At 46.2% G+C, this 23,158-nt stretch overlaps 1 protein-coding gene across 1 annotated transcript in view; it reads left to right on the top strand.

The window, feature by feature from the left end:
* Nucleotides 1-19,699, top strand: part of mmp17a (matrix metallopeptidase 17a) — a 51,325-nt gene extending 31,626 nt beyond the window's left edge. Inside the window, exons 4-10 of the mRNA XM_061263794.1 lie at nucleotides 5,231-5,517; nucleotides 13,514-13,690; nucleotides 13,929-14,031; nucleotides 14,661-14,743; nucleotides 15,185-15,337; nucleotides 17,845-18,102; nucleotides 19,377-19,699. Of these exons, the coding sequence (XP_061119778.1) occupies nucleotides 5,231-5,517; nucleotides 13,514-13,690; nucleotides 13,929-14,031; nucleotides 14,661-14,743; nucleotides 15,185-15,337; nucleotides 17,845-18,102; nucleotides 19,377-19,699 (1,384 nt within the window). The remainder of the gene's footprint in view (nucleotides 1-5,230; nucleotides 5,518-13,513; nucleotides 13,691-13,928; nucleotides 14,032-14,660; nucleotides 14,744-15,184; nucleotides 15,338-17,844; nucleotides 18,103-19,376) is intronic.
* Nucleotides 19,700-23,158: the final 3,459 nt, after the last annotated feature.

Raw genomic sequence — 23,158 nt, 5'->3', positions numbered from 1 at the left:
CACCCAGCAGGTGGTGCAGAGCAGCGTACTTGTGGGGAACGGAAGGGAATCACAGGGACGCCATAGGTGCTCAGATTCTGATTTACTGAGGACAAGTGTCCTGTTCTCTCTTCAGAGGAGATGTTTTTAACCAAACCAAGTCACTCGAACAAACAGTTTTTTTGTATGTGTTTTTATACTAGGGTCAGAGGAGGATTAGTGGCTTCAAAGCTGATCTGCAAAAGCCATTCCAGTCATAAAGAGCTACACATATACGTATAAAGTAACCCGGGATTGCCTCAATGTTGCTGCAATGGCGTGTAATTCTCCACCGAGAAGAGTTGAGTGAAATTCCGTGAGGGCTGACCACATGCATTTTGGGGAATACCACAGATCCCAAATTGAGCGGAGGACATTTCACTACAATGGGACAAGCCTACAAATTTAGCGTGGAAAGATGGGGATTTTTGAACATTTTCTTTTTCCCTCCATTTTTTCAGTGTGACGATCACCGCCTGTCGTCCTGCCGCAGGCCACGGGGAGGGAACGCGGGTCGCAGCTCCCGGCTTCCCACAGAACTTTTAAATTAAAGGCCAGCCTGGTAGTGCATCCATCAGAGAGACCCGCTGCCTGAGGGCTGGCAGCTCAGGATGGATAGCACATTGTTTATTTTCCTCCGTAGGAGGCCGGAGCTTCCCGGCTTGTTGTGAAGGCTATTTACAGCGCTACGGCTAACGCTGTTCCCAGGCTAATCGCGCCGTGGCGAGTTTCACCCGATCCTCCCTCCCTCATCAGAGCAGCCTCAGCCAGACCCTGACTTCCAACGCAACCGACCTTGATGCAGGTGTCAATTTGATTCAGTTGCACACGAAGATCGGTTCTGTTCCCGGTCCTGCAAAGCCGAGGCCAGCCAGCACACGTGGAGCGGCATAATTGGCTCACCGGTCCGAGGGAGGAGGGACTCGACAGGGGCTGTAGGACCACCGTATTCAGTAGAGCCCTGCAACATTGCTGATTGGAATAAATAGGGTATAATTGGCTATCAAATTGGGAGAAAATGGGGAAAAAATCTGTTCTGTTCTACTGGCATAAATAACAGGTATCAAGTATCAAGAATGGAAAAAAACAGGGTAGCGCTTTATTTTACAGTCTGTTAATTATATAGTACTAACTACAGTTACTTCTGTATTTATCAGGTAATTATTTTGATTCCAGTGGTAAGTACTGTGAAGCGAAGTTCTATATGTAAGTGTTACAGTTTGTAAGTACTTTTTACAGTGTTTTCCATAGTACTTGGCTCTGAAATCAAAATACTTATTAAATAAACACCTGGTATTTACCCAGTTATTACCACGTAATGAATGGACTGTAAAATAAAGCGTTACCAAAAACAGTAGCAGTTTGGCGGAAAATCAACAATACCTGCGGCGGTCTAGACTCAATATTTCTCGTTACCTCTTGACAGACAAATAAAAAGCAATTATAAGCGCGGCACTGGGACGGCGGCAGGCTGGATTCAGGCTGCGCCTGCCACCGAGCGTAGGCAGGCGCTGCGTCCCGTTCGCGCGGCGCTGGGTCTAGCTGTGAGGCGCTGGCTTTGAAGCAGAGGTTTTTTCAGGATGCTCTCTCTGCGCGGGCGCTCCCGCGGAGATGACGGGCGTGTTAACCGGGACAGGGGCCCGCCGCAGGCCGGGGCCCCGCCGGGAGCTCTAATGCTGTTTTAAAAAGAGGAAAATAAGGTTTTTTTAAATAACTTTTCTGTTTTATAATGCCACTTGTCCAAGTCTTGAGCGCCGGAGAGGGAGAATGGAGAATGGAACCAGCCTCAGCACGCTGAGATGTCCCTCATTGGTCCGGTCCTGGGACACTGGTAATTCAGACAGAGATTAAAGACTGATGAAACCCATGAATCTAGCTAAACATACTCGTGTGTACATATATCATGCACACAAACACGCTCTTGCATTCTCACAAAAAGAATGCACACATGCATCAAACATGTTCTCCAACAGATGAATCGCACATGCCATGTAGAAACGTATGCACTCAAATATGACACTCTACGTACAGACGTACATGCGAATTGCGCTTGCGTGCATACGCGCTCGTCACATCCGTGTCCCCTGTCACCAGCGACAGTTAATTCCACAGTCAGTGCACAGAATTGCACCTCAGGCATAGCTTAGCAATAACATAGCCAGCGCTCCGTTTCCAGCAAAGTGCAAAAAACAGGCTTTTCTTTGAGTCCGTTCCAAGCCTACCTCAAGATCTCCCACGCAGTCTCCGTCCAGTCGTAAAATCCGCCATTTGCACGGCGGGCTGATGTCTTAAACCCTCGTGCTGTTCACGGCGCCGAGCCGCGGGAGGAAACGCGACTTTAATGCGGCAGGCTTTAGCGTGCCGCCTGGTGGGCTCTCCGGAGAGCACCGCTGACCTTGGTGCGTCACTCCGGGTTGCCATAGCGCCAGCGCTGAGGCCAAGGTACTGAGCGCGTGTGGGGTTAGAGGAGGCTGGGAAACCGGTGTCTGAAACGGGCTGCTAACTACTGTATCTCTGTGTCTTAAAAATGTCTGCTGCCTACTAAACTTACTGCCTACTTGAATTAGTATGCGATGTGCTCTCGAATGCAGATGTGAGTTCGCTGGATGTTGTTTAGCTGTTAGTAAAGTTCTCTCTCGATGTAGTTTACTTTAATATGTACATTTCTGGGGTTTTACTGAGTGTATTCATGAGCAGACTTTTCAGGAAGTGAACCATACTTTTTTGGAGGTCGCACAGAGAGGGTCCAATCACAGTCCAATGGATCATAGAGGAATATGCTATTTGTATTACGGGCGCGGACATCTTACAACACTTCCGCTGTACCCTTGGAAGTATGGAGGATCTATCAGACAGTCTGCAGGATGTTTAATTCCCAGTACATATTTTGAGCACAAAGTAGTTTTGGTCATGACTACACCAAGCCCTGGAACTAGGTGTGTCATCCAGGGATTTTAAGTACAGTACATTTAGGCAAAATTTCACCTGCTTAACAACTTATCTCAGCTAATGTATTCAAATTACGTATGCAGTAGTTGGCAAGTGAGCCGTTTTGGACATGGTCTGGGTCTTTACCGTGGAGGAAAAGTGAGTCTGGGCAGTAGTGGAAACAGGCAGAAAAGTTTAAGAGTGAGGTGGTGAATCCCCTTAGCCTGGGGACAGAGCTGAAATTGCAGATTGAGGAGGAGATGGTGTTACTATAGCGATCAAGTTCCCGCCTCCACTTGCACTCGAGCCAAGTCACAGGAAAAGGAAGACAGATTGAACTATTGTGGGTTTTTAAAGTGAGTTTTTATTCAAATCCCAGAATTCTTTGCATTATTTATTCACTTGGTATGCCGTGTTGCCCAGGAGACCTGCTTACACGGTTTCCATTTTCAAAACAAACTGATAACTGCAGTTTAAACACCCTCACACTTACAACCTGCTATCTGAAGTTTAAACACCCTCACACTTACAATCTGCTAACTGAAGTTTAAACACCCTCACACTTACAATCTGCTAACTGAAGTTTAAACACCCTCACACTTACAATCTGCTAACTGAAGTTTAAACACCCTCACACTTACAATCTGCTAACTGATGTTTAAACAGCCTCACACTTACAATCTGCTAACTGAAGTTTAAACACCCTCACACTTACAATCTGCTAACTGAAGTTTAAACACCCTCACACTTACAATCTGCTAACTGAAGTTTAAACACCCTCACACTTACAACATGCTAACTGAAGTTAAAACAGCTTTATACTTACAACCTGCTAACTGAAGTTTAAACATGTTAACACTTACAACCTGCTAACTGAAGTTAAAACAGCTTTATACTTACAACCTGCTAATTGAAGTTTAAACAGGTTAATTCTTACAACCTGTTAAGTGAAGTCTAAACACCTTTGCACTTACAGCCTGCTAACTGAAGTCACACAAAGAGACACATACCATTAATCCTTACACTTCCATGGTATTAACAATGACATGACATGCATTTAGTAGACACTCTTACCCAGATTTTGCATTGTTATCCATTCACACAGTTGGATATTGCTTGTACTGAACCCTACTCTAAAATCTATGCCAGCATGAACTTTGAGCTGGTCAAGCTGGTTATAAAGCTGGTCTAGCTGAGTATGAGCTGGTCAACCAGCTAGTGCTGGTAACTAGTCTGAGCTGGTAACTGGTCAACCATCTACCAGCTGTTTCGAAACATAGCTACAGTAGGTCAAACCATGTTGAGTAGGGAGCTGGTCTGATCTGGTCAACCAGCTAAACTATGTTAAGCTGGGAGCTGGTCTGAACTGGTCAACAAGCTACCAGCTGTTTCAAAACCAAGCTTGTTTTTTTTAGCAGGGTTCTCAGGGATACAATGAATCATGAGTCAGAATCAAGCTGCTGTGTCACGGAGATTAAAGTGAATCAGCTGAATTGTGGGTTTAAAGGAGAGGTTTGCACTTCCTTTGAGAGAATGGTGGGTTTAAAAATGCAATACTGCCTCTCCTTCAGTATGGTACACTCAGTGAGCACTTTATTAGGTATTCATTAGACTTCTTTTTAGACTTATTAAGTCTTCTGCTGCTGTAGCATATCCACTTAGAGGTTTGACCACTGTTGTAATGTGTGGTTATTTGCATTACTGTCACCATCCTGATAGCTTTGACCAGTCTGTCCCTTATCATTTCTGCCCACAGAACTGCTGCTCACTGGATGTTTTTAGTTTTTCGCACCATTCCAAGTAAACTCTAGAGACTGTTGTACATGAAAATCCCAGGAGATCAGCAGTTACAGAAGTACTCAATCCAGCCCGCCTAGCACCAACAATCATGCCACAGTTGAAATCACAAAGATCACATTTTTTCCCCATTCTGATGGTTGATGTGAAAATTAACAATGGTTTCAACGTCAGTGTGTTAACCGAGAACGGGGAGGGATAAACAGTGTTGTGGTTTGAGGGTGTTTATTGCTGCAATTCTTCTCTTGATCATTAGAAGTCCAAAATTAACTATCGCAACTTGATGCTACACTTTTGCAACGGTCCATGTTCACACAGACAGCTGACCACTGGGGGTAGAGGTGGAGAAGGAATTGGGCTCTGGGCAGGGTTAGGGACTTTTTAAAAAAACCGACATCACTGCTCTTTGCAAATGTTTTTGTGTGTTTTAGACACTAAAATCAGTGTGGGCCTTTAAATTCTTTCCTCCCCCCCATGTATCCCCCAGGGTGAGGACCTTCCCGAAGGAGTCGGCCCTGCTGGGACGGGACACCGTGCGGGCGCTGATGTACTACGCGCTGAAGGTTTGGAGCGACATCGCCCCCCTCAACTTCCATGAGGTGGCAGGGAACGAGGCCGACATCCAGATCGACTTCACCAAGGCGGACCACAATGATGGCTACCCCTTCGATGGGCCGGGGGGCACGGTGGCACACGCCTTCTTCCCCGGGGAGCGCTTCTCTGCGGGCGACACACACTTCGACGACGACGAGGCCTGGACCTTCCGGTCTCCGGGTGAGCAGAGGGTTTTGGCGGTGGGCATCTGTGGGGTGTCGGGGTGTGTCCAGGTGCTTCTCCCTCATGTGAAATTCAGCTATGGCCAGCTTGAAAGTACATACTTTCATAATATGGCTTCAGCTGGTCATACCATGTTGGGTATGGAGCTGGTCAGAACTGGTCAGCCAGGGTGGTTTCACAGCATAGCTTGAGCCGGTCAAACCATGTTCAGTATGGAACTGGTTTGAACTGGTCAACCTGAGCTGTTTCAAAACCTAGCTTGAGCCCCCAGCCACCCCCTGAGCCCCCCCACTGCCATCTTGCTGAAGCATATGGTCCAAGGACTGCTACATGCACACTTCAGCATTCATCAGACTCTCCCATTCGTCGAGACAGGAGTCATGGAGATGGAACCTCCCAAATGCTGCCCGACGCCAGCCTGCACCCTCATTAATAGCCCCAAACCTGTAACCCCCCCCATACACACACACACAAACACACACACACACATCCACTGTCATTTCTTAGGCTCCTAATGAAGACATCTTAGCTCAAATCACGCTTTCCTTCCTGGACAGCCTGGCTTAAAAATGAGAATGTCTTGCCTTAATTCTCAATACTAGTCATGGATCATTTGTGCATTATTATCGGGAGTTAATTAAACGCTGAGTTTTATCTCAGCATCTCGGTCGGGCCGGTGTGGCCAGATTGTGAGGCGTTGAAAACAATGCCCCCCCTTTTCTGAGACGTGTGCTCACTGCAGCATACTGTTATTACGGTGATTGGAGTTATCCTTCAGATCAAAGGGTTTGTGTCCATTTTTGATGAAATCTGAAGAAGAAGAATGAACTTACAGAAGTATTACTTCCTTCCGTAGATGTACATGTAGATTGTTTGTCATTTACATTTAAGCATAGTATGTGCATATTCTGATCGATTAAGTGTGTTTTGAGTGCATATTTTAACTGTGATATCCTATCCAATATTGAGTGAATTGACTTGAACGTTTAATTCTCAACATTCAGCCTGAGAAACTGAGAAAAACAGATAACAATTTTCAGAGAAATCAGTTGGGTCCGGTTCATAATAAATGCCTTAAACTGCTTAAAGGGAAAAGGTTTTTTTGCTTCAGGTTCTTGAAAATGGACCCAATCAGAACAAAGAAAAATAGCAAAGAAAATGAAATGATGTCCCTTGTGGTCCCTGGAAAGCTATTAACTCCCTGGGAACCCTTCCGGCCCTCTGTTTGATTGAAGTTTAGGAGCAGTTTTAAAAGCCTTTATTCCCCTGGCACAGCGGAAGATGCATTTGAGAATCGTGGGGGAACGGGAATGATTGCAGTGGGAATGGGGAGAGGCAGGGAGCAGACATCAGGGTCACTTTCAGGAACGTTTAACACTCCATTACAGTCTGCGTTCTGCCACTCTCCACAAGTCTGCGGAAAGCTCCGGAGACTCCCTGGGTCACCCCCCCCCCCCCCACCCAAGGGCTCGTCTGAGAAGCTTTGGGGGACAGGAGTTGTCTTTTGTTCGGTAGCTCTTCTGACTTTTCTTTTAGTTGCTCGCCATTGTAGAGTGCGATGAGAAACTAAGCTAAACGCAGGCGTGTCTATTTTGGATAATCATATGTGATCATGAAGATATGGTGATGGTGATATTGCTGATGGTGGTGATGGTGGTGGTGCTGCTGATGATGATGAAGATAATGAAGATGATGATGATAGTGGTGATGATGTTGATGACTCACATTTGCAGAGTGCTTTTCATCTGAGGATCTCAGTGAGGTCTGTTATGGCTGAAAATAACCTTAGTTGCATCCACTGTGTAGGGTTTGCCTGGGTGAACAGCCGTTCTACACCTGTCTACGAACCAATCATCAAGCTGGAGAGGTGGAATTTACAGAGACAATGAAACTGGGGCATGGTTAGGGAGCGAGAGACAGAGTGTTGGGCTAGGCATTTTAATCACTGCCGCAGTGTGTATGAGTGAGTGTGTGTGTGCGTGTACATATACAGTCCCCTCCAAAAGTATTGGAACAACAAGGCCAATGCCTTGGTCAGTACAATCAAGACACTGAATTAATATGGAGTTGAGATAAAAAGACATGAGGCAAGAGTACAGAATTTCAGCTTTTATTTCCTGGTATTTCCACCTAGATGTGTTAAACTACTAAGAACATGGCACCTTTGGTATCAGACCACTCAGTTTTTAGGTATGCAAAGGTATTGGAACACAGTAAATGAAAGTAAATAACACTTAATATTTGGTTGCACATCCCTTGCTTGCAATAACTACATCAAGTCTGCAACCCATTGACATCAACAAACTGTTGCATTCTTCTTCTGTTATGTTTTTCCGGTCTTTTACTGCAGCCTCTTTCAGTTGTGGTGTGTTTCTGTTTTTTTTCCTTCAATCTCCTCTTCAGGAGGTGAAATGCATGTTCAGTTGGGTTATGGTCTGATGACTGACTTGGCCAGTCTAAAACTTTCAGTTCTCCTCCCGAATGAATTATTTTGTTTTGTTGGCAGTGTGTTTTGGGTTTTTGTCTTACTGCATGATGAAGTTCCTCCCAATTATTTTGGATGCATTTCTCTGCAAGTTGGCAGACATAAGGTTTTTGTAGACTTCTGAATTCATCCTGCTGCTGCCATCATGAATTACATCATCAATAAAGATTAGTGAGCCACTCCAGAATCAGCCATGCAAGCCCAAGCCATGACACTTCTTCCACCGTGCTTCAAAGATGAGCTTGTATGTTTTGGATCATGAGCAGATCCCTTCTTTCTCCACACTTTAACCTTTCCATCACTTTGGTAGAGGTTCATCTTGGTCTCATCAGTCCTTAAACCTTTGTGGCTTATCTCTGTACTTCTTTGCAAATTGTAATCTTGCCTTCCGATTCTTACTACTGATGAGGGGTTTGCATCTAATGGTATAGCCTCTTCATGGCTGCTCTCTAAGTCCTGTTCAAACAGTTGGTTGAGATACTTTCACCCCTGCCCTGTAAAGATTGTTAGAGATGTCACTGACTGATGTTTTGGGGTTTTACTTCAGAGTTCTCACAATGTTTCTGTTGTCAACTGCTGTTGTTTTATTTGGTCGACCTGTTCGATGTCTTGCTCAGCATGCCAGCGGTACCTTTCTTTTTCAGGACATTCCAAGTTGTTGTAAAAGCTATCCCCAATGCTTGTGCAATGGCTCTGATTGATTTCCCTCTTTTCTAAGCTTCAAAATGGCATGCTGTTCTCCAAAAGACAGCTCTCTGGACTTCATATTGGTTTATCTTTTCTAAAACAAATGCAGTCTTCAAAGGCAAAACTTAGGCTAAAACCAACAGTAGACATTCAGAACTATTTATTATTTAACCTTACATTCATACAGTCACCACCACCACCAGCAGTCATACAGTCACCACAACAAGCAGCAGCAACTTTTTCAAAAATACTTCACATAAATAACTTTTTCACATGGATTCCTTATTTTGTGTGAAACATCAAATGTAAAAAATATATTTTTGATTTATAAAAACACCATATCGGGCGGCACGGATGGTGCGGTGGGTAGCACTGCCGCCTCACAGCAAGAAGGTCCTGGGTTCGAATCCCCGTCGGCCGGGGCCTCTCTGTGCGGAGTTTGCATGTTCTCCCCGTGTCTGCGTGGGTTTCCTCCGGGTGCTCCGGTTTCCTCCCACAGTCCTAAATTGCCCGTAGGTATGAGTGTGTGAGTGAATGGTGTGTGTGCCCTGCGATGGACTGGCGACCTGTCCAGGGCGTATTCCTGCCTTTCGCCAAATGTATGCTGGGATAGGCTCCAGCCCCCCTGCGACCCTGATCAGGATAAGCGGGTTCAGATAATGGATGGATGGATGGATGGAAAAACACCATATCTCAGCTAGAAATATGAGAAGTAGAGTTTGATACACATAAAATCTGTATCCCTCCTGTGGCCCCAAATCCTGCAGAAATCCTACCCAACACCTCACCCCCTACACCCCCCATATTCTGCAGAAACACTGTCCAACATCTCACCCCCCTATGTCCCCCGAATCCTGCAAAATCATTGTCCACCATCCCCCCACACCCCCCTCAGTCCCGACACACACCTCCCTGCAGCGACACTCCCACACACAGCGCTGTTTGACTGGTGGCCTGATTTTGGTTTCGGCAGCCGCAGGGAACACGTTTGTTCCTCTGTTCCTCCCGGCGCGGGGCGCAAGTCTTTCTCTCTCTCTCTCTCTCTCTCTCTTTCTCGAAAGTTTTCCCTTCCAAAAGTAGGCCACCTAGAATCGGGGACAGAGTAGCCGGGTGCCTTTTCCCCACCTTTGAATCCAGGAATTAACCAGTCGGCGTCCTCCCTTGTCCCAGGAGTCCTCAGGAACTGGAGCCAATCACGCGCACCTTTGTCGCATCCTCTGTTTTGTGAGTGCATTCTGGGACAGCAGTCACCAGCGTTGGCGTGTCACCTCGTTGCCACCTACTACGACGTATGCAAACAGCAAAAAAAAAAAAGCAGCTTCATCGATTCTACTATCGACAAAATTCAAGGCGCGGCGATTTCTGCACAAGGCCACATCCGACACCTCAAGAAATGGGACTGCCGAACACAAACACCAAGGACCGAAATCAGCACCCCAAACACACACTCGCTGATTAAAAATAACATTGGGCTGTCAATCACCAGGCCCACAGTCACAACACGGTAATGAAAAACTAACTGAACTGAACTGAACCGTGCCTTCTATTATACAAATAAGCTAAAGGTCTCAGGTCAACGGGCAAACATTTGTGGGGTGGTTTAAAATCAATTAAGGCTTTTCACAGATGAAAATGAGGTACTACCCTTTAATGTATGCACAGCAAACTGAGCATGAACGCATGCGGCAGTGAGCCACACATACACCGTGTAACCAGTTTACTGTAAGATACACGACACGCTGTGCGAGTTTATGTGCCACTGACACATTAAGCTCACATGGCTGGTGAATGAAATTAAATAAGTGGAGAAGGAAAGTAGAAGAAGTAAAGTAAGCAAAATGTTTGGCGGGCTTTGCACAAATGTTACTGTTTCTTACACTAGTCCACATGAACTTTGACAGGTTTGGGCAGGCACCTCCCCCGCTCCCATGGGGTGCAGTCTCAGAAATGCTGGTACGAAAAGTGCTTGTCGCTGGGGCAGTAGCATAAAAGTACATAAAATTGTGCTCCTAGCCAACAATATATAATTAATTCATACCTTTTTTGCTTGGAAAACTTGCTCATTTGTACCCAAAGAGAACATGACCGTACTTTCAGGGTACATTTAGGAAATGTGATCCTTGAAGAACCGAAATGTACCTCCGCTGTCACTTTTTTTCTGAGAGTGTGTCTCAATGGCGTGTCTCCATGGTGATGACAGGCTGTCTGCCTGACACTTCTATTCCCTGCTCTGATGGACCTTGCTGTCGCACAGATCTTACAGCTGGACCCGTCCGTCTGAGTCAGTCTCACAGATGTGGTTACGATGAGTAATGCGCCTCCTCCAAGGAGTATGGGCTCTCCCTTTACATGACATGACATGACATGACATGACATGACATTACCTAGCATCACAGATATTTAGCAGACACTCTCAATCCAGAGCAACTTTCACAGCGTTTTTGCATTTTTGACATTGTATTCATTCATACAGCTGGATATAAACTCACCGAGCACTTTATTAGGAACATATTTGCTTTATTACACCTATGTATTCATGTGATTATCTAATCACAACACATCATAACTTTAAGTGGACAGGCTACAGCAGTAGAAATCAAAAAAATAAGTTTAATAAATAACTAATAAAGTGCTCGGTGAGTGCTTGGTGAAACATGAAGCTATGCAGCCATGTTTCAAATCCATAACATTACACTGTGTCGTGTGTCTAATCCCTAACAATATACTGTACTGCTGTTTGTTCAATCCCTAATATTATACTCCAGTGCGTATCAAATTTCGACATATCAAATTCCTAACATTATACAGTATTTTGAAGTGTCAAATCCCTAACATTATACAGTATTTTGACGTATCAAATCCCTAATATTACACTGTAGTGGTGTGTGTCAAATGCCGAGGGTGGATTGCGGGCGGGTGGATTGGGGGCGGTGGATTGCGGGCGGGTGGATTGCGGGCGGGTGGATTGCGGGCGGTGGATTAGGGGCGGTGGATTAGGGGCAGTGGATTGGGGGCGGAGGATTCGGGGCGGTGGATTGCGGGCGGGTGGATTGGGGGCGGTGGATTGGGGGCGGTGAATTGCGGGCGGGTGGATTGGGGGCGGTGGATTGCGGGCGGTGGATTGCGGGCGGGTGGATTGCGGGCGGTGGATTGCGGGCGGGTGGATTGGGGGCGGTGGATTGCGGGCGGTGGATTAGGGGCGGTGGATTAGGGGCGGTGGATTGGGGGCGGTGGATTGCGGGCGGGTGGATTGCGGGCGGGTGGATTGGGGGCGGTGGATTGCGGGCGGTGGATTGCGTGCGGTGGATTAGGGGCGGTGGATTGGGGGCGGTGGATTGGGGGCGGTGGATTGGGGGCGCTGGATTGGGGGTGGTGGATTGCGGGCGGTGGATTAGGGGCGGTGGATTAGGGGCGGTGGATTGGGGGCGGTGGATTGCGGGAGGTGGATTAGGGGCGATGGATTAGGGGTGGTGGATTGCGGGCGGTGGATTAGGGGCGGTGGATTGGGGGCGGTGGATTGCGGGCGGGTGGATTGCGGGCGGGTGGATTGGGGGCGGTGGATTGCGGGCGGGTGGATTGCGGGCGGTGGATTGCGGGCGGTGAACCGAGGAGAGGAAGGGGTGTCGACAGCACGGGCCACGGGAGCGAGGGCGTCTCATTTGCGTTTTGATTGCTTTCGCTTTCAGCGCTGGGGTCTGGAGAGCACTTTCACACCTCACCGTGCATTCGCCAAACGGAGAGGAGCGCACACGGGAGAGAGGCTTCCACCTTCTGCCGCTCCTCTTCGCAACTTTTTTCCCCTCAAAATTTTCATTTTGAAAGAAGTTGCATAAGGTTATTTTTCATGGTTTTTTTTTTTTTTTTTTGAAAGGCAGAGCGTTTATTGCTTAAAAATTGGACAGAGGCAGACCGGTGGCCTCAGAGGCTAACCCCGGGGCCGGCGGGGGAGTCTCCGCCTGATTACAGCCGAACAGACGGAGCGGGGAGACGTGCGGGGGAACAGAGACGGAGCGCAGACACGCAGGAGACAAATCAAACTTTTTACATTTTTGCATTTTATTAGCTCTCCGCAGTGCTATCAGAGGAGATGAGTCCTGTGGGTGATAGCAGCCCCAGAAAAAAAAAAAAAATAATTAATCTACTGTTTCAAATCAGAAAATCTGATTAATTAATAAATATGTTGTTAAATCCCAACGCCTACCCTGCCTGCTGCAGTCTAGACACACAAGCTGATAGATGATTGGCTCTGAAATGATCCAATGGGGATGGGTTTCTGTCAGCAGCCTGCCATGCCTCACCTCTTCAGTCGATATTGAACGCTCTGGTCAGTCTGTCTGCAGCACCTGTGCGTGATGTGTGACCCCCCCCCCCTACCCTCGGCCCCCCAGACGATCCGCCCAGTCACTCTTGTGTACTGAACTGTGCAGTGCAGTGCCGGCTGACTGGGCGCATTCCAGAGCCAAACAGGCTAGTTCTCAGCCTCCTGAACCGATAGTGGATTTTGATAGCCATAAGCTTCAGGTACGACTGGACCAGTGGGCCTCACTCCTGGCACTGGAGAGCCGCTGGTTTTTCTTTTCACCTTAATGTCAGCAACCAATTAAGACCCAAGAAACTAGGCCCAGTGTGCTAACTGTAATTAACTGCTTTAATTGATCAATTAAGTGCTGCGGAACAACAGAAGCCAGCACACCCTGTGGCTCTCCAGGACCACTGAACTCGACATCACATACTGGGGAGTACACAGCGGGCTGTTGACAGGAAGTTGTTGTTGAATAATGTTGATAAATGAGTGTCTCTCTTCCTTCCGGATCGATCCAGAAGCCCACGGTATGGACCTGTTTGCGGTGGCGGTGCACGAGTTCGGTCACGCCATCGGCCTGGCACACACCTCCGCCCTGGAGTCCATCATGCGACCCTACTACCAGGGCCCCGTGGGGGACCCTCTGAAGTACGACCTCCCTTACGAGGACAAGGTCCGCGTCTGGCAGCTCTACGGTACGGAGCATGTGTGTGTGTGTGTGTGTGTGTGTGTGTGTGTGTGTGTGTGTGTGTGTGTTTGTGTTTCTGACCCTCTGAAGTCCAATCTCCCTTATGAGGACAAGGTCTGAGTCTAGCAGCTCTACGGTACGGGGTGTATTGTGTGTGTGTTTGTGCGTGTGTTTGTGTGTGTGAGTGTGTGTGTGTGTGTGTTAGTGTGTGAGAGTTTGACTCTTGTCCCCTGGTGTCCCTGCAGGGGTGCGTGATTCGGTGTCCCACACCCTCAGCCCTGACGACAGCTCCCAGACCGCCGAGCCTCCCGTCCTGCTGGACCTCCCGGCGAACAGATCCACAGTCCCGTGAGCAAACACCCCCTTCTCAACACAGCAGTGCCCGTCTACAGACACAAAATGGCCCCCACAGTCACCTCCACTCTCCCCTTACGCATGACCTGTGAAGCCAATGGCTTTAAAACGGCAGACATGTCGGCTCTCCTAATTAAACTTGCTCACACTTCTGCCGCCTGCATCAAATTGACCACATTAAACTCTCCCCCAATTCTCTCAGAAAGAGCATTTGTTTTACCTGCTGGTGTTAATGGTGATATTTTGTTCCCACACACACACACATGCACACACACACCCACATCTTAGTGGATTCCCACACGCTGAACTAGTGCTTCTCTATCTTTCCTTCTGTCTCTTTTATTAAGGGAGAGACAGACAGTTTTATGAAGCGAGGCAGAATATATGGATAAATAAAGCTCTCACTCTTTCATCTCATATCTCTCTCCTTCTCTCTGCTTCCTTCTCTCTCTCATGATCGGTGATCAGGCATGACTTAATCAGGTTGTTATCAAATATAACAGCAATATATTTGGCTGCTAGAAGAGCTGGCTTGCCTTCTATGCCAGGAGTAAAGTAATCACTCTCTCTGTATGACTCTCTCTCTCTCTCTCTCTCTCTCTCTCTGTCTCTCTCTCTCTCAGGCCAGCACGGGATGTACCTGACAGATGCAACAGTCACTTTGATGCCGTGGCGCAGATTCGTGGTGAGGCCTTCTTTTTCAAAGGTATGTGGGAAGGGGCGATTGATGTCAAAAGCAGGGGTCTGCCCGATTCAGGCCTCACACCCCTACTGTTCTCATTGTGAGGGTTTCCTCCGGGTACTCCAGTTTCCTCCCACAGTCCAATGACATGCAGGTTAGGGACTACAGATTAGCAAACTCTGGAGCATTTACACTGATGTGGAAACTGAAAATGTTGATTAATATTTTTTTAAAAACGTTTACCTAAAGTAAAATCAAAGGTAATGTCTGCATTTGGTCCATTGACTGTCCAAAAAATATTACATCACCCACTGACTGTCCATGGACTTGTGAAAAGCATGCTGAAACCGCAGATCTTTACGCACACACACAAACACACACACACACACACACACACACACACACACACACACATACAAACACAGACCCCACAGGACAGAGAATGACCTGGTGCTCCTCTCTCAGGGAAGTACTTCTGGCGTCTGACGCGTGAGAAGCACCTGGTGTCGTTGCGTCCTGCGCAGATACAGCGCTTCTGGAGGGGCCTGCCTGCCAGCCTGGACAGTGTGGACGCTGTGTACGAGAGACCCGGAGACCACAAGATCGTCTTCTTCAAAGGTACGGGTCTGGCGTCACAGAGTGTTAGCGTCTCGCCCACCGCAAAGAAGTGACCTGAACTAGGACCTGGTTTTAACTGGTTTTTCACTCTCCCTTTACCTGGGAGTCAGGTGCCAAGACAGTCTGGGCACTAATCAGCAGCACTAATCTTTCAGTTGATTACCCGGTAGAGATGAAAACCAGAGGTGAATTTGGATATGAAGTCCAGATTTGATGATCCCTGCTCTATACCATAGGGTCATATTGGAGAAGATGTTAGTGACGTCTTGTGTCACACTATTGGGCCCTATTGGGTTTTAAATAGTGAGGGCACAATTAAGTCACCTACACTACTGGGCTGTACCACTGAATCCACAGCCTCCATCATGAGTAGCAGTTGGCATTCTCATTAGACATTGACATTTACTGTTGAGTTAAATATGAATTCTGCAGCAGATATCTTTATAAACACACACGTACTACAATGGACTCATCACTCTGAAAGGAGTAAAAAAAGCAAGAAAGGTTTGAGCAGTGAGGCATATCAAACAAATCAGTGAGGCTATGCACCCAATCCACACATTGATTAATTTAATTGTTAGAAGCCATAACTCATACAATTCAAGACTTGTCTTCCTGCACCCATGCAAAGGTATTTTCAGCATGAGTAAATATCGTCTCCCAGTTCATCAATACAACTTAGCAGATTTCCTGTCACACAGACTCCTGCACAGGCCCCTCCTCAGCCTGCGTGCGATTTCACCAGCAGTCCCGTTCTTAGCTACACCCCTGTACCAATGCATCAACAGGAAAGTCGCAGAGTGACTCAATACCCGCAAACTAGACCATTTAATAAATCCCTGTAGATATTGCAACCTTATGAAAAGCAGTAGCAGTCCTTTAGTAAATCTGGCCCTCAATACTTTACTAGCCCAGATGCGTTTTCACAAAAATACACAATTGCATTTTCAAGGGCAAGCTTTAGACCACCAAGCAAGCTTAATTTCAAGCCCTGTTCATGAGCTAATTTATGTTTGGGCTGACACATTATGGTCAATAACATGAGGTGTGGAAGCAGGAGTATCACATGCAATTACACCTCATCTGTCTCCATATCACAGAGGCAAAAATACTCATTTTAAACAGAAATTAGTCTCACTTTCCTTGAGTGTAAAACTGCAAATGCTTTTGCAATGAGAAGAATTGTTTAATATCCTCAGAAGAAGTGAAAGGTGAATGGGGCATGAGCTCTCTGGTGTGGCCCTCTGTTCAGGGTGTGCAGCTCCTTCAGTTCAGGTACTAAGCCAGGGGCGGCCAGCCCTGGTCCTGGGGAGCCGTCATTCTGCTGCTCTTTGTTTTCACCTTAAATACAACCAATAGGGAGGTCCCACTGAATGGCATTTACGGTATACTGCTAGGTGCCATGCTAGCGGATTTCATCATAGACTGTACATTTACATTTACATTTACATTTTTGTCATTTACATTGTTACATTTTGTTTTGACGCTTTTAATCCAAAGCGACTTACAAGTGCATAGGTTCTGCCATAAGTCAAAGCATCACATCCAGAACTAGGAAAATCCACATGGAATGCTGTTCTAAACATAGTCGTCATCATAAGTGCAATTTTTTTTTTTTTTTTGGGGGGGGGTTAGACAAAGATAGGGATAACAGAAAGGAGGGAGGACTAAGGTAGAGTTTGAAAAGGTGGGTTTTGAGTCTGTGTCGAAATAGGGGGAGGGATTCTGCGGTCCTGACAGTGGTAGGCAAGTCATTCCACCACTGTAACAACAACAACTTCATATAAGTGAATTAAGCATTAAATCATGCTACAAACACAAAATTGCAAGGCTCCAGATCATCCCCAAATTATGGTTATGCAGCTTTTTTACATTTTCGTGGTTATGAGTGTACAGTCAGATTTGTCTAACCAATGCAACAACAAAGATGGCGTCATCTATCCTCGGCTGGCCAGTCTCATGAGACGTATGAACACATTCGTGCACATTTGCGCTTGACATCGGTTGCTTACACAATACAGACACACTGTCGCTGGCATTAGGAGGGTCCAATGGAAATGTCATCACTTTGAAAAGGAAAGGATTATGGGAGTTCTAAAAACACAGAACTGAAATCCCATCATATTCAGTATATAGCTATATATTTAAACATACTTTGAATCAACTTCGCTTCAGCATTACATAGTTTGCTTATATTTAGCTGCTCTTCTTAATAGGGAGCAGTATACCGGAAGTATCGTTCCTCCCTATTTAGACTCAAGAAACCAGGCGAGGTGAGTGAACTGTGTTATCGAGTCTTTGAATTGATCAAATAAGCACACAACAAAAACACACTCTGCGGCTCTCCAGGACCAGGGTTGGCCACCCCTGCACTACACTGTGGTGTACAGATAAGCCCCCCAGTCTCAGGTTGAATCCAGGCCGTTCCATTAGCTCCGTAGGGTGGAGAATATCCAGTGGCAGAGCACTGCCCAGGTGTGGACTGACACTGTTCTTCCTGCCCCCAGGACAAAAGTATTGGGTGTTCAAGGACAACAACGTGGAGGAGGGCTACCCCCGACCGATCAGCGACTTCGGGCTGCCCATGGAGGGCGTGGACGGGGCCTTCATCTGGCTGCACAACGACAAGACCTACTTCTTCAGGGGCAGCCGCTACTGGCGCTACGACGACCACTTGCGGCGGATGGACCAGGGGTACCCCAAAGACAGCACGCTGTGGAAGGGGGTGCCCACCCATCTGGACGATGCCATGCGCTGGTCAGACAGTGAGTGGATGGCCGCTTGCACTCTTTATACTCATTTCTGCAGCATACACATGAGCATTCACTTCCTGGTTTTAGTGTCTTAAAACGCCCACAAAACGTTCGCAAGAGCAGTAATGTAGGTTCTCGGAAAGCCCTGCCCCCAGTGCCCAATTCCCCCTCCGCCTCCTGTGGTCAGCTCTCTGTGTTAACGTTTAGCAAAAACATACATCGTGTGGGAAGTCGTATTACAAACAGCTTTGAAAAATATCAGTTAGACCTTAAAGTATGCCTACTTCTACAAAAATCGCAATTGATTTACTTCATCAATCAGTGTGTGGGCAGTACCAGCTACTACTCACTGGAAGAAAATAAATTGTTTATCATGAAGCACTGTTCAGTTTCAGTGATATTGGGACATTTTGTGTCTGATTCAGCAAATAACATGTGATTAAACCCCATCATCTACAGTTTCAATTTGTACCTCACCCCCACGATGGCATCCAAGCACCTTAAATACTGGAGAACCCCCCCCACCACTCAGGATACACCCACGCATAGGCCACACGTACAGATAGGCTGATAAACACAGATAAGCTATTTATTAGCTACTATATACCAGGTGCCCTTTTCCAGAGCGACTTACACAGATGACATTCTATCACGCACAGCTGAGTTACAGCCCCATTTCCCTAACCATTATTACCATCAACATTAAGATTGTATGTGCACACAAAGTTGAAGAAAATACATGACAGGAGAGGGTAATACATGGGACAGACAGTGGCAGCCATGTCTTACTTCTCACAGGACCGCTATGTGTCTGTGTGTGAAGGGGGGTTGGGGTCACCATGTTTTCAGTCGGTTGAAAGCCACCATTCTAGTGGTACCATCCTGACTAGATCACTCTCTATCTGTCACCCCAATCAGTCAAAGAGCTGAGCACTGAGGACTCAAACATGGTTGAACATGGTAGCATGGTCACAGTGACTGTCTGTGATTTAAGTCTACAGACAGATTGGCCAGAATCTCCTGCTGTTGGCAGCATAGTCAATTAAAGATCAGACACAAACAGTATTGTCGCAGCAGCCACTGTGACACTGTTAATCAGTGCTTCCCTGAATCATACACTTAGTTTAAATGTCCTTTATAAATAGCCCTAACATTATTCAGTCTACAAATGATCAGACAGGGAAATTTGATCCTCGAAGAACAAAAGTGAGAGTGTGCTGAGCACCTTTACCTGTATCAGCCAGTCAGGAGTCTCTGTGAACGCAAGCCTTCTCGCTCTCTCCCAGGTGCCACCTACTTCTTCAAGGGGAAGGAGTACTGGCGGGTGGAGGGGAGCGACATGGAGGTGGGGGTGGGGTACCCCCAGCCCATCGGGCGGGACTGGCTGGTCTGCGCGGAGATGCAGTCCGACTCCCCGGCGACGGAGGCCAATGGCACGGACACGAGGAGGAGGGGCCTCCACCACGCCGACCACGCCGAGAGCGGCTACGAGGTGTGCTCCTGCACCTCGGACTCTGCCGCGCCCCTCTCGCCCCGCCTCGCCCTCGCCCCCCTGTGGCGCCTCGCGCCCCTCTGGACGCTCTTGCTCACCCTGTCCGCGCCCCTCTGATCAGGGCGGGGCCGCGGACTCACAGACTGACCGGCCGGCAGGTCCACGCGCTAGCAGGGGGCTCGTCCGGAATCCTGTTCTCCGGCCTGCCTTTTTCCCTTTCGTTTGTTTATAGTTTCATCGGTTGCGGCAGAGTGCTATTGTTTGTTAATATATCTGCTTTTGTACAGCAAGCATAAACTCAAGTTAATTATTATGATTATTTCTATTGGTATTGCTGTATTACTGTATACAGATTATTATTATTATTATTATTATTATTATTATTATTATTATTATTTTTTTTTGTTGTACTTTTTGACAGATATTTGTAAATTCACCCACAATGAAAAAATTATATATACAGAATATATAATAAATTAACAATATAATACAATCCTTGAAGGAAATGATGTGTTTAAAACATTGTCGATAATAATAATAATCATAATAATAAGAAGTAAGGGCAGTTTTGATTGCAGGGTTTTAGTGCAGTCCCGGCAGAGATCTTAGGCTAGATTGTTGTGTTTGCAACTTTCTTGCAACCTTCTTGCTTTGTCTTTCATGTTGTCTTAATTCTGTTATCTGCTAAAGTGCTTTAAGAGACCCTGTTACAGATAGACCTCTATATTTTGATTAATAATGTTGGAGCCTTGGGCGCACCTGCCTGGATGTACTCACATTCTGTATATCCCACTCTCATCCTCGCCTCTCGTGGTTTGATTAGTCAGGGCTGAGACTGGTTTTACATCCCACTCTCATCCTGCTTTCTCGTGGTTTGATTAGTCAGGGCTGAGACTGGTTTTACATCCCACTCTCATGCTCCCCTCTCGTGGTTTGATTAGTCAGGGCTGAGACTGGTTTTACATTCTGCTCTCATCTGATGGAAGAGTGCGGCTTCATCACCCCCACAAAGGGGAGGCGCTAGCAGGTCCTGTCAACCACTGTCTCATATCAACCAATCAGAATGCACTGTTCCCCACACAAGATTAATCTGATCAAATCAGTGTAATGCTGGTTGTGTCATGGGTGCCATCATTGGGTTCATCTTCACTCTCCCAACACAAGCTCATTGCATTAATATTTATTTTGGTTAGAATTATGGCTAATCACAGGTTTCATGTTTTCTGTTATTGCTTTTTGTTTATCACTGTGCAGCAACATTTCATAATATCCCTCCCAACAATGACATAACAACATCCTACAATTGGCTCTGTGATTTTCTATGATAGTGACAGAACTGTGCACTTTCCTCCAGACTGGACTGATTGCCGTAGAATTGATTGTAAGTATTAATCCACGACAGTTCTGAGAGCTGCACCAGTTTTGTAAAACTCAGACGGACGAATGCGGGAGTATTTGTCAATAGCAAAAAAATGTGCAGCCTTTGCTAATGTTGTTACACAGACTTCTTATTACTGATGAATATGAGAAAATGTAGCTTGGCTGCAGAGATGTGGTTGGTACACCATCGTTTTCTTACTCCTGAGATATTTTTGTACAAAAATAAAGTGGAATAAAGTGTGCTGTGAGCTGCTTGATGTTGTGTTAGTCATAAAATCTGGTCGGTCACGGTAACAGGACTGCACTTTTTATTTTATTATTATTTTTTTTTTGTTTCACGTTAGGATTCACCAGTTGTACCATGCAGTTACCAGCCTCTCCCCCACATCTTGTGGGGTACCCTGTGGAACCCTGACAACTCTCAACCACACTCTAGCCCACTGGAGCTGGTAGAATACATGTGTCCAATCAGATTGTGTAGCTGCTGCCGGTAGATTGCATGTGTCCAATCAGATTGTGTAGCTGCTGCCGGTAGACTACATGTGTCCAATCAGATTGTGTAGCTGCTGCCGGTAGACTGCATGTGTCCAATCAGATTGTGGAGATTGTGTACCCAGAACCCACCCATGATACAGAAATCATTGGTGCCCCTTATATTCTTCACACGTCCTGTTGGCTCAGGGATTCCCAACAAACCTTCAAGGTTGTACCGATTTATAGTCTCAAAGAGACAAAATGGCTCCTAATCATCAGCAGTGCAACACAAAGTGTGCTGAATCACTGATGCAAATAGTAATAGCAGTTTGACATACCGCAATGAGCAGCACAAGTTATCTTGTCATGCAAATGAAGCATGTTCCATTTGATTGAGAGAGTGAGAGTGAGAAACCACTAACTGCTGCTGACACAACTCAGTGCACGTGCAACTTCCACACACACACACACAGATGCCCACACGTCTGCATTCACTCGCTTGCTCGCAATAATAGTTTATTTGTTGAGTACTTTTTCAGGCCACTGGTCAAAGGGCTTTACAAATAATAAAATAAGACTAAATAAAACCATACATTTAAAATAAAGACAGGTTAAGAACATAGTGAGCTCCATAAGTCTTGGGACAAGACTATACTATACTCCACAATTTTAGATTTGTCATGAAATCATTTCAACCAGGGATGCAGGTGTAGTGTGAATCCGGCGGGCAGTACTCACAGTGTTGGGGTTGGTGAGGTGTATGTGATTAGGAGCAAGTGTATGTGATTAGTGTGTGTGTGTGTGTTTTGTGTATGTGATAACAAGTGCATGTGAATGTTTGCGTGTGTGTGTGTTTGTTTTTCAGTGACGCAGAGCTCCCTTGTTTGTCTGTTAATCAGCCCTTATCATCATGTTCTGATGCACATCTTAAGCGCACGGCTCTCAGTGTGAGATATCACACTTTCACCATGGTTACCGTAGCTCTTTAGACAGCACCTGCTGTCTTACAAAATGGCTGACCTTTAAACAAACGTGTGGCTCACAGCATAGATCTCTGCTTATCACAGCCTAAAGCGAAGGCTTCCTGCAAGCCAGTATGTGCACTCTCAGAAATAAAGTGACAATGAATGTATGTTTTTCTCCTTTAAGGATCAAATTTCCCAAATGTGCCCTGAAAGTAGTCATATTCTCTTTGGGTACAATTGAGTATGTTTTCCAAGGGAAAAAGGTACAAATTAGTTATAGTTTGCTGGCTATGGGTATATATGTACCTACAGTATATTTTTAGGGACTATTACCTTTATGTATGTGATGGAATAAGTATGCTTGAGTATGTGTGGGTGCGTATATCTGTGTATGTGCTTCCATTAGCATGTTTATATGACCATAGAGGTGCGTTTATGACCATAGTGGTGCATATATGACCATAGAGGTGCATATCTGGCCATAGAGGTGCGTTTATGACCATAGAGGTGCATATATGACCATAGAGATGCGTATATGACCATAGAGATGTGTATATGACCATAGAGGTGCATATATGGCCATAGAGGTGCGTTTATGACCATAGTGGTGCATATATGACCATAGAGGTGCATATATGGCCATAGAGGTGCGTTTATGACCATAGAGGTGCGTATATGACCATAGAGATGCATATATGACCATAGAGATGCATATATGGCCATAGAGGTGCATATATGACCATAGAGATGCGTATAT

This window comes from Conger conger, chromosome 12 (assembly GCF_963514075.1).
Source record: "Conger conger chromosome 12, fConCon1.1, whole genome shotgun sequence".
Lineage (NCBI taxonomy): Eukaryota > Metazoa > Chordata > Actinopteri > Anguilliformes > Congridae > Conger > Conger conger.
The sequence above is the reverse complement of the archived record's forward strand: the minus strand, read 5'-3'. Positions and strand labels throughout refer to the sequence as shown.